We start from the raw sequence: 12,260 nt of genomic DNA, 5'->3' as shown, positions 1-12,260 counted from the left end.
CTCTCCTAAAAAACTTAACAAAACAATTTTTTAATATAAAGTCAAGAGCAAAAAGAAAAAACGCATGCCACATCATGAAACAAGTAAAAACATAAGCCTCAATCCATTAATCGTCAATTGTTTTCAAGACACAAATCGAAAAAACATAAACAACTAAAAAAAGAATCAAAATCACAAACTCGTCCAAAAGCACCAAATTAAATAAGTTTCAAGTGAATAGACGCATAAGATTAATCTAGTAACAATCACCTAAGGTTATTCAATCGCGTGTGCCCATCGTATCTGAAGGGAACAACTGAATAATGTCTTGGCTTTTACTTGATTTGTTGCCAAAAAATTTAGAGCCCTCGGTAATTCATGGGGTTCTAAGCCCACCAAATCCAATTCTCTATAAATTTCTTCCCCCGTATACTCTTGAGGATAAGATCTATCAAATATTATATTACCCTCCCTGATAACAGTAGCCATATTATCAACCAATTTCATAATCTTTGAGTTAAAACCGTCTTCTTCTTCTTCTTCAAATTTCCTCTTTTTACGCTTACACTTCTTTGCACTTGAAGACTGCTATGGTGAAAAAGGAGTTGGAATAACCTCCTCAATGTCATCATCAACATCAACGCATTGGTTCTCCAAATGAACTTCATTGGTAGCTAACAACTCATCAACTTCTGTAATTGTTTCTAATTGAATTTTTTTTCATTCTTATTTAATCGATCATTTCTTTCTTTTGATGTTTTAGCATTTGCACCAGATGCCCTGTCCCTTGCAAATAATACCAACATATGTGACATCCCCATTTTATGGCCAGAAAAGGCCGATTTTGTTTATGCTTTTTAATAAAAATTACAGTAACTTCTTAAAAAAAGTATTGCGGAATTTGTTCCCAAAACAAAATATGATATAAATTTATTAAAGCATTTCTTAAAGAAATGTATTTTCATTACATTACAAAAACTCGGGATGTCAATCATCGATACAGACCATAAGCATAGCCCAAAAATAATTAAACATCTTAGGCCACAAAACAGAATATGGCCTTAAATCCATAATCTATCGTCAAGTCATCCAACCATGCTTTTGCCACTACCTGTAATACAAGAAAACTGAATGGGTCAGACTGGGGAGTCTGGCGAGCATATAGGGTTTTCAACCCACAATAATAAGTTCATTATTTATGTAACGACCCAAATTTCACGTCCAAAAATTTCATTTTTTTGATTAAGTGATTTGCAAAACATTTGTAACAAAATATCATCCGATCATATCATTTAATAAAAACATGTCTCGCGTCTGAAAACCAAATCGCAAAACATAATAATGTCAGAGTACAAATCCCAGAATAACTCATAGTGCGGAAAACAATGTGTGTGTATGATGTGACGCTGCCGCGCCAGCTCCTTCCCCTTAGCTGAAGAGGTACCTGAAACCAAAACTATAAACTATAAGCACGAAGCTTAGTGAGTTCCCCCATCGTACCACATACCATATAATCACATAACGTACATACTTCCGGGCAATTATGGGGTCCCCGACCTACCCGTACGGCCATTTTGGGGTGCCGACCTACCCATGCGGCCATTCTGGGGTGCCGTCCTACCCGTGTCAAGCCATTCTGGGGTGCTGACCTGCCCGTCGGTCCTAACAACCGACCCTCGGGGACTAATTCCACCCCCTACTGCTACTATCACATATATCATAACATAAACATATTATCAGACATATCTGGGGTGTCCGAACTACCCTTCGGTCCTAACAACCGAACTTGGGGACTATTCCCCTCCTACTACCACTATCACATATAACATATCATGCCAGCATATAAACATATCATCATATACTGTCAGACATATCTGGGGTGTCTGACCTACCCTTCGGTCCTAACAACCGAACTCTACTACTATCACATATAACATATCATGCCAGCATATATAACATATCAGGTAGTAGCAAACCTAGATGATATCACAAAGACAATCATCTAACATACAACTCCTACCGGTGGGTCGGTATTGTGGCCGTAGACCCACCGCTACTGGAAGGTAACTCACCTCGTAGTAGCTGCTGAACTGTGCGGGAATCCTCTGACTGTTGTCGTTGCTGCTTCGGAAATCCTCCGGCTATAATTCCCACAAAACACTTAGTCATACACTGCTAACTGTTCTTAGGGTGAAATGACCATTTTACCCCTGACCAAGTCAAAGTCAAAGTCAACTTCCAGTTGACCTGACTCGCCGAGTTGGCTTGCCAACTCGTCGAGTTAGGAGATGACCCGACGAGTTTTCATTCTAAATGAACATCGACTGAATCCGCATCCGACTCGCCGAGTTGTATGAACAACTCGTCGAGTTCATCTTCAACTGATACACAGGTCCTGTCCTTGACTCGCCGAGTTGTATGAACAACTCGTCGAGTTCATCTCCATCCTTAGAAGATTGCCTTGGACTCGCCGAGTCCGTTCATGCACTCTCTGAGTCCCATGAACTTCCAGAACAATGACTTAGTCCAGAACATTGGGTCACTCCCCGGGACCCTCCCTAACACCTTTCCACGCTCAACTGGGTCCTTTTGACCCTCAACTGATATGCGACAGAACCCTTGGACTCGCCGAGTCCAAGAATGGACTCGTCGAGTCCAAGAATGGACTCGTCGAGTTGGTCACATCCACTCACTAAATCTTCGATTTCTAATGTACAAATCTTGATTAAAAGATAGATCTATGCTTCTACAATCGATCTAGCACGTAGAGTTACAACCTTTGCGTGCTTGCATGGGACTTTGAGCTCAAAAGGTCCTAAAACAGGCTCTTACAATGCATGAGGCCTTCTTTGAGTGCAAAAGCCACTCCTTTCTGCCTTATAACCCCTTTAAGGATCTAGATCCAAAACATCAACCCCCAACCATGCTTGCAAACATGGTTGGTGATCAAAATGGCTTAGAAAAGCCCTAAAACTCCACAAAATGGGATCTATCTAAAGAGCAAACAAGGTATAGACTTTATACCTTCTGAAGACTGCAAATGATGTTCAAGGTCGGATCCCTCTAGCCTCCTCTTGATCCTTCAAGCTTTTTCTTCCTGCCTTGGATCACAAAGCACCAAAATCACTCCAAATGCCTTAGATTGCTTTAATAACGGATAAGGTTTGCTATGGGGGTCTTCTGGGAGCAAATGGGACGAAGGAGGTCGAGTTAAGGTGTTTAAATAGGGTGCAAACCCTCGGGTTAGGGTTTTTGTCCAAACAGGGCCTACTCGCCGAGTCCGGGACCCGACTCGTCGAGTCCACAACTTAAACTCCGCGTCTCATCCCGCTTCTACTCGGCGAGTTGGTCCTTCAACTCGTCGAGTCCAAGGACAAAATGCAACATATTTTAAAGAAGAGAATACATACCAAGAACCATGTGCTACAATTTATTTTCATCAAATCATTAACCCGATTACCCGTTCCCGTTATCCTCACTTTACGTCCCTAAGCATCTATTATAAGGGACCTATCATAAGGATTTTTATTCGGGGTGACAACACTGCTTGGGGGATTCCTCAGCAATACATTCCAAATAAGGCAAGCATTGGGGGATGGAGTACATCTTCAAAAACACCTACAAATTGCGAGCCTGCCAACGTTCCACTGGACTGTATAGAAAAGTCTATGGTCGTCATCTATACTTCGCTAGATGATTGGATCATCTTAAACATCGTAACATCGATACCTTTCATCATTTTATAACACATCATCTATTTCATCTACCCATGTCCTACCCAACATATTTGTAGATATAATATACATACACAGTCCAGATATGAAAAACAAATTTTACATCTTTCATCCAGCATAACTTTCAAAGCATAAAATACATATACAACCTAGATCTGAAAAACAATGTTTACATCTTTCGTCCAGCATAACTTTCAAAACATAAAATACACAAATAGTCTAAATCTGAAGAAAAAGTTTAGATTTGAGATGAGAAAGTGTAGATCCGAAGGAAAAAGTTTCAGATCTGAAAGAAAAGTCTTAGATCTGAAAGATAAAGCGTAGATCTAAAGGAAAAAGTTTCAGATATGAAAGGAAGAAGCATAGATCTTTCACTCAACAACATCTCAAGTAATCAGCTAACATATACAATACGTATAACACATAAAATACTTCATATCTATGTGTAAAATGAAAGTGACTATACACTCACCTGATAAGGAGTGATTCGGACAACACTTCGCTTCTTAAAAATAATCTTCTTTGATGAAACGGGGAAGTTTGCTTGATGATCGGGCTCCGTGCGGACAAAGTTTCAAACCGAAAAACTCTTTTTCTCGGAGACTCCGGGCTCTCCAGGGCTTCCCTCGGGGGGGGGGGGGGGGGGGGGGGGGGTCCTAGGCTTTAGGAGGGTTTTAGAAGGCTTGAAAGAGAGTAGAGAGTGAAAGATATGAAGAAAATGAGCAAAAATTCTCGGCAGCCCTCGCACCTATTTATAGGCCGAGGCCTCGGACGTACGTTGGGTGTACCGCAGCTCGGACGCGGGGCGTACCGAGGTTCGAACATACGTGTCGGATCTTCGGTGGAACGACGTGGCAAGCTCCGGAACCACAGGAAAAGTCAATACGCGGGGCGTAGGGTTCTCGTATGCGGGGCATACTTGGTACGCGAGGCGTCCGAAGTCTACGATGGGCGTAGCCTCGCATCCAGCTTCACAATTTGCACCATCGACTTCTAAAATTCATATATTTCGCATACGAACTCCGTTTTCGACGTTCTTTATATCCACGTGTAGGTGATACCGTACTCTACAACTTTCTTTTAGACTTCGTTGGCTAATTCTCGACCGATTTAATATTCGAACTTCGGGTTGTGCACTACTGATCCGAAATTTAGAAACGTCATAACTTCCTCATATGAAGTCAGATTTGGGCGTTCTTTTCATGCACGCTTTCGGTTTAACGAACACTACGACTTTCGTTCAGATTGTTAGGGCTAAAAAAGTCTTATATCGTAAATTCACTATTTACGTCACTCAGTGTCGTGTCGGTTCTGTCGCGAAACTTCGACAAGCCATGACTTCTTCATTATAACTCGGATTTCAGCGTTCTTTATATCTCTAGAATCCTTGTCACGACCACTACAACTTTCTTCATAGATATCGGGTGTATCTAACATTTTATTTTTTACGCTTATTTTTATCCTTTATTTATTATATTATTATAAACAAGTAATAAGCACACAAAAGCACATAATTCACATAATATTCTAGTAATTCATCTTTATTACTTTAAAATGGGTTACAATGGTTGACCTAGACTATTACATCATCACATCAATGCTTAGCCTCAAAACACGGGCGTTACAACATATCATGGAAGTTTGCCACTTTTTTTTGTCTTTAATGACGTAGCCTCAAGTTTTGACCGGTTAACAACACAAACATAGTTAATATTGCAAACAATAACATATTTAAAAAGCTAATGGAGACATGAAAGGAATAAATCATCCTATACTTCTTCCTCCGCTTCTATTAGTTGAGTAGACGAATTCCAATAGAACCCACTCAGTGAAATTCCTCTAAACAAATCATACCATTGAGAAAAATGTGTTTTTAAGGTTTTGTAGTGATTCTTCGAATTACTTTTAGTGATACTCATTTAATGATTGTATTCAACTCCTCAACCATTTGAGCATATGCAGTTGGTGTGAAACTACCATTTATCCTATTGAGTATATGTTATTGTTTAATCAGCGTTTGAATGTACGCAATATTCATTTTCTCTGACCATTTAAGTTGTTCCTTTTTACTACCACTGGCTTCCTATTTGCTCATGACGACTTTGCACATAGGAATAAAAATAACAAAAGGATACATTGTTAGACCACATAAATTCTTGGAAACTGTTAACATAATACTAATGAAAAATATGATGGGTAAATAACAGAAATAATCTCAAAAACCAATCTTCAATACATTGTGAAGTTGAAAAAATAAATGTATCACTAGGAAACTAGTTTTACATATTAATTTAATTGTTTGAATGTGTCAAATAATTGACCCACGTTTCATTTGCAATTGAATTCGTTAGTTGCTCAGCTATACTACTACCCTCATCTATTTCTGTTGAATTACGATGCTCTTGATCTTGTGGTCCATTTAAGATCTCCTGCATAACCTCATCTTCAAGATTTATGTCGCGGTCTTCATCTAGTAGAAAGTTGTGTAGGATACAACATGCAAAAAATATGGCAGATTGTGTTTCACAAGAGTAAAATGGTTCTGTTGTACTTTGAATGATAGGAAACATTCTTTTGAGGACACCAAATGCTCGTTCAATGGTGTTATGTAAGGAAACATGACAAAGATTAAACAACTCTTTTGAATTATGAGGAGCACGCATGGAGTACTCTTTTAAATGATATCTAACACCTCTATATGGCGCCATTAGTTTACTCGTATGAGGCAAACCCGCATCTACCAAACAATATCTACCTATAAAGAGTTTAATCAATATTATTGTAAAATACTAGATATTGAAATTACTTTGGTTTAATACATTACCTGATGGAATTAGTAGTTTATCTTCTCTAGTAAATACGTTCTTTATTATTCTCGAGTGTGATGCAATACCCTCCAAACCTGTCAACACATACGTAAACTTCAAATCAAATGTACAAACAACTAGTACGTTTATTGTCGGGTATCCCTTACGACCACGATATCTAGGAGCATGTGTATTGGGTACATGGACACAAACATGTGTTCCATCAATTGCCCCTATATAATTCTTGAGAAAAGGATAAAATCTCTTTATTTCTTGAATTCTTTTGGGACAACGTCACCTTTAGGTTGTTGAATATAGTGACTTTCTATCGATATAATCGCTCGTAGTACTTTATGGAAGCACTTACTCGTTGTTGATCTAGAGCGACCATACATCCATGAGGTAAGCCGAGTTCTCAAATCGTTACCTACAATATGGAAAAATCTTGCAACATGTTCATCAATGGACATGCGTTGCATAGGTCGAAGACCACCTTCACCTTTTAAGATGTCACACAATCTCATAAAAGCATTTTCACTCATTCGTATAAGGTCTCGACATTGACCACCATTTAAAAGATTGCACATCAACTCTTCCCGTACAACTATTCGTTCTAAAATAACTTTTCTTGTGGGTAACTTAACAAGCTTTGTGTTGGTCGGTCTACGTTGTATAATAAAAGTCAACAACAAACAAATCAAATTAACTGCTTGCAATTGTCGGGCTTTTAAAACATGAATGGGAGTGAGTATCGGATTATCCATAGTGAAGGTACTTGTTGTTGAAAGTGTAATTTGAATAGCAAAGAGGATGTAACAAGCATGGAAAAAATGTTAGTCATAAAAACTCATTCCAAAATTTTAGCTGTTAAACAGTTATTAGGTTTACATGGGTAGAATACTAGGTACCAAGGGGACGTTGTATGGTACTTAACTCAATGCTAAACAGAAGTATATTTGTTAACAAAAAACGATACATGTTAGTTCATAGCTTTTGGACCCTAAAATGCACAAGAACCATTATATATCAACAATTCAAGAGCATCAGATAGTAATGTTTTTTTAAAAGAAAATGAAGCGGGAAAGCATCTTCTTGTTCACGTGAAGCAATAGTAAAAAAGCACATAAGAAGAGTACACGAAGAAAGATGGTTTTTCACTTGCCAACATGACACCTAAAAGGATAATTCTCTATTGATTTTTCTGAGATTAATAACAAGTTCCTTTTATTAAATACTAGGTGCGAGACTCGTGTATTATATGGGTTTATTTAAAAAAAAAAAAATATAAAATTTTAACAATTTGAAATTTTTGAATTTATAAGAAAAATAACAATTTTTGAATTATTAAAATTAATGAGGTTTTAATGTATTGAATACATTACATATATAAATTCTTTCTAATAAATACCTTATATATATATATATATATATATATATATATATATATATATATATATATATATATATATATATATATATATATATATATTAAATGTGGAATTTTAATTTAATAAAATGAAAAATACAATAAAATAACAAGTGGAAAATAAAAAATTTAAAAATTCTAAAAAATGACATATGTCTAAATGAAAAAAAATGGGACATGTGGCAAAAAATTCTTCATTTATTATAGTAGATTGTTTTTTGTGTGCAGGTGTCTTCAAAAGTTGGCCAACAAAGCTAAAAGAGAACATTAGTTGATGTGCATAGTAATTTATACAACAGATGGGATTCTAGCTTTGGATTCTAATGCATATGTAAGTCTTACATATCTAAGTGACCTATTTCATATTAGATCATCAAATTACAAATTGCAAAATCTTTGGTGCTTTAGTTATTTTTTTAAAAGGATTAATATATATGGAACGTTTTAGAACACTCACTAATCACATTAAACTACTTAAACTATATTAAAAAAAAACGCTATATATCTTAAGCAAAATCATGAAACAAGAGCTAAGAACACATCAAAAAGAATGAAGACAGTCAAGATGTAAGAAATTTGATGGCAAATGGATCACAGCCATAATAATTAATAAACATCACATATAATTCAGCTTCACTCAACTATCAAGTTCTTGTAACCAAACTCAATACATGTATCTAATACAATTTGAAATCGCACTAACAAAACAAAATTCAAAAACTCATTCTGGTAAATCGATCAAACAAAACTATAAGTTAGGCTTGATTCTTGGTCTTTCTAGAAGCTAGCTGAGTCTCAGGCTGCAATATCCACAAATACACATCAAAATTGGTAAAAACATAATTAAACACAATAATACAATTTCTACTTAATGCCATCAATAACTGACCTCTTTCTTCACAGGTTCTTCCTTTTCTGATAAGGTCAGCTCAATGTGACATGGGGAAGACATGTAAGCTGCAAAAGCATAAGACTTTAATTGTGGATACTATATTTTATATATTAACATACTAATAATAATAACTTTCAATACAAAAAGACAGAAAACTCACGATTGATTCTTCCATGAGCACGATATGTGCGACGCCTCTGTTTCTGAGCTTGATTCACCTGAATGTGGGAAATATGAAGAGCATCTACATCCAACCCTTTGACCTAAAACAATATTGAAACCCAAAAAGTCGATAAATTTAACTAAAACAGATTTGAAGAAAGTATAAAGTAAGTTGAAGTACTTACTTCTGCATTACTCTCAGCATTCTTTAGCAAATCCAGAATGAACTTTGCAGACTTAGCAGGCCAACGTCCTTGTCCATTGGAATGACGATTCTTTGCCTGTGCAGTTCTTCCAACTCCACGACAAAAACGTGTGAATGGAATGGCTTGTTTATGAACCAAAACATCCTCCAGGTATCTTTTAGCCTTGATTAAAGGCATCTTGCGAATAGCATGTGCAGTTTCTCTTGTGTTCTACGAAGGAAGAATGCAATAGCAAGTGTTAGAAAACAATGGAAGCTTTGGGTGACTGATATATGTTGAAACTGATTTAATAAGAGAAACAATTAGAATCCACGACAACGAAGCATTGGCAGCAAAATTTCGTAAATAAGAAAGAGGTAGCACATAAGCGTACCTTGAAATGACACCTGAGATCCGATCCTCTGGCTTTGCAAGCTGACAAATGTTCATCAACAAAACAACACAAAACTCAAATTACATTCATCGAAAGCAGCAAATTAGACAAAAAAAAATGGTAGAAATACTGAAATAGAATCGAACTTACATTTGGTAGGGTTATCTGGCTCCTTGGAATACTTCACCTGACATCATTAACAGCAAAAACAAGACAACAAATCAATTGGACAATCACTTAAACATACAAGATAGATGTGATGTAAACGGTGGATGAATACCGACCATGGCTGCTGATTGTTTTGCCGGTGCGACTGCTGCAGGATTGAGAGTGAGTTTGCAGAGGCCACAGCAGCTAATGGTCTAACGGAGAATCTAGGGTTTGTGTTTTTGTTACCAATACAGGGGCCGGGGGTTTACTTGCTATGGATTCGGATCGGGCCTATGTACTATGGCCCAACAGTTTTTAAACTCAAAAGATTTTTTTGACTTATGAGTTCTAAAAGGAGTTATTTTTAAAGAATGTTTGTTTAATTTAGGTGTTGTTTGTTTTTTTTTTTTAAATAACTTGAGACCATTTATTGCTGTACCGCGGAGCACACGCGCAACATTTAGCCATTTGCAACTGTTTGTTTTTCAGAAGACTTCTGACTTAAAAACGGCTGCGCGTGTGCTGCGTGGCGCAACACTAAACCAACTACTTTAAACCACTTCACGTCTTGGTTTAACTTACTGCAACAGTTTGCAGATATTAAAAAACAAACATACTTTTTATTACATGTTGCAGCCGTTTGTTCCACCTCTTCTACTACAGAGGATTGCAGAGATGGTCCGCAGACTTCACGCATTTTATCTTCGAAAAAACAAACAGCACCTTACTTTCCAAAAAATCATCTATGTTTAACTTTTCAAAAACTCATTTTTTTTAAATTGTTTTTTGTTATAAAATATGATCAAATAACAAGATAAATTATAAAGTAAAGAAAGACATGAGAATAAAGAAACTTTTATTCTAATACTTATGATGAAAAATCAACTTTCTAATACATACGACCCACTATTTATACAATCAAAATAAGATGAAGATAAATGTACATTATGATAGTGCATCATTACACTCATAAAATACATTGAAATGGTTGTTACTAATGCTAAATAATGGAGAATCCAATGGTCATTCACAAACTAATATTTCATAACGATTTCCCTTGAATGACGATTGTTGGTGATTTGTTTCACTAATTATATTTAAGTGTAATGGTTTGACTGGTTAACCAAAAATCAATCTTGATGAATATTAAACAAGTAAGGAAGGTGCGGAGCGCACACTTGTTTAAGTTTATTCAAGATTAAAAGTAGATTGTTATTTAGGGGCAAAGCCCCTGAACGGACATGGGTCCAGTAACAACGCCCTTGGGAGCGGGGTGCAAGGGGCGGCAGCCCCTGGCTCGCGTAAATTTTTTATTTGGGTTATATTGTTGTATTAAAAATGCATCAGAAAATCCAAATTTTGAATATTTAACCCGTTTTTGGCTTTACATTAATCCTTATAGAAAACTCTGATTTATGACAATTTTGACTAATGAAAAAACTGTTTTATGACAGTTTTGACAGTTTTCAGATGAATGAGGTTTTTAACCAATTTTGGTCAGTTTTCTGGTACTCACCAAATCTATACATCTCATTCTATATTCTTTTCTATTTTGAGTCTTATCTGATCAAAGATTAGGGAGTACCGCCCAAATAGTTTGATTTGAAAATGGAATCACAATTCTCAAAATATCCAAGTGCCTTTATTACCCTGAATTTCTAACAACGATTGTATCATGCCTCGTTAAAACCTTAATAGGTAAAACCTAGTGGGAAAAACCCTTTATTAAGGAAAAAGAGTACATGATTAATAATAGCGTAACATCCCAAAATTCAAGGCCAAAAATTTCGTTTTTAAATAAGTCATTACATAAAACCAAAGTGTTAATAAACATTATGAAACCATATCAGAGTATAATCCCAAGGATCTCGTGTGCGGAAAACATAGTGTGATGCGCTGCGACTAAGCCGACTCCTTTCATTGAAATGAAATACCCGAAACCAAAACTGTAAACCGTAAGCACGAATCTTAGTGAGTTCCCCCATCATACCACATACCACATAATACCATCGGTATCTTTCAACCGGTAACTGTCATCGGTATCTTTCAACCGGTAACCGGGGACTATTTCACCCCTACCACTATCACATAATAATATATCATAAACATACTGATCGCCTACTAACATGATAAACATGCTGATCACATACTAACATATCATAAACATAACGATCACATACTAACATATCATAAACAAACAGATAAGCATTACATGGTTTTGTATACCCCAATCGATATCTTTCAACTGGTATCCGCCATCGATATCTTTCAACCGGTAACCGGGGACTATTTCACCCCTACCACTATCATATACTAACATGATATAATCATACAGTCAGGCATATCTGGGGTACTGACCTACCCCCTGATCCTAACGACCGAGTCAGGGAAGAATCATTCCCTGCTACTACCACTAACACACATAACATATCACATATCACATAAGCGTATCTCATAAGCATATCTCATAAGCATATCTCATATGCATATCACGTAAGCATATCACATAAGCATATCACATAAGCACATCA

General features: G+C 36.5%; 2 protein-coding genes across 2 annotated transcripts; both read right to left on the bottom strand.

Annotated features, from left to right (window-relative positions):
* Positions 1–6,004: 6,004 nt before the first annotated feature.
* Positions 6,005–7,284, bottom strand: LOC111880503 (uncharacterized). Its single transcript, XM_023876928.1, has 3 exons — positions 6,948–7,284; positions 6,538–6,615; positions 6,005–6,468 (listed from the first exon to the last, which is right to left on the bottom strand). Exons 1-3 carry the CDS (start codon positions 7,282–7,284, stop codon positions 6,005–6,007), a joined length of 879 nt encoding a protein of 292 aa, XP_023732696.1.
* A 1,228-nt stretch (positions 7,285–8,512) lies between these two features.
* Positions 8,513–9,990, bottom strand: LOC111880526 (60S ribosomal protein L17-2). Its single transcript, XM_023876957.3, has 7 exons — positions 9,864–9,990; positions 9,730–9,766; positions 9,580–9,620; positions 9,186–9,416; positions 8,999–9,101; positions 8,836–8,903; positions 8,513–8,746 (listed from the first exon to the last, which is right to left on the bottom strand). Exons 1-7 carry the CDS (start codon positions 9,864–9,866, stop codon positions 8,702–8,704), a joined length of 528 nt encoding a protein of 175 aa, XP_023732725.1. The 5' UTR covers positions 9,867–9,990; the 3' UTR covers positions 8,513–8,701.
* Positions 9,991–12,260: the final 2,270 nt, after the last annotated feature.

The sequence above is a fragment of the Lactuca sativa genome, chromosome 5 (genome assembly GCF_002870075.4).
Source record: "Lactuca sativa cultivar Salinas chromosome 5, Lsat_Salinas_v11, whole genome shotgun sequence".
Lineage (NCBI taxonomy): Eukaryota > Viridiplantae > Streptophyta > Magnoliopsida > Asterales > Asteraceae > Lactuca > Lactuca sativa.
Note: the sequence above shows the minus strand (reverse complement) of the source record. Positions and strands in the feature narration are given on the sequence as shown.

Excerpts from the sequence above, each read along its gene's own strand:
- LOC111880503 (XM_023876928.1), bottom strand. The coding sequence starts at position 7,284 with ATGGATAATCCGATACTCACTCCCATTCATGTTTTAAAAGCCCGACAA. Across the intron at positions 6,616-6,947 it reads AAGATTTTTCCATATTGTAG|GTTTGGAGGGTATTGCATCA; the intron begins GTAACGATTTGA and ends ATGTGTTGACAG. Across the intron at positions 6,469-6,537 it reads TAAACTACTAATTCCATCAG|GTAGATATTGTTTGGTAGAT; the intron begins GTAATGTATTAA and ends AACTCTTTATAG.
- LOC111880526 (XM_023876957.3), bottom strand. Across the intron at positions 9,621-9,729 it reads GCCAGATAACCCTACCAAAT|CTTGCAAAGCCAGAGGATCG; the intron begins GTAAGTTCGATT and ends AACATTTGTCAG. Across the intron at positions 8,904-8,998 it reads TGCTCATGGAAGAATCAATC|CTTACATGTCTTCCCCATGT; the intron begins GTGAGTTTTCTG and ends ATGCTTTTGCAG.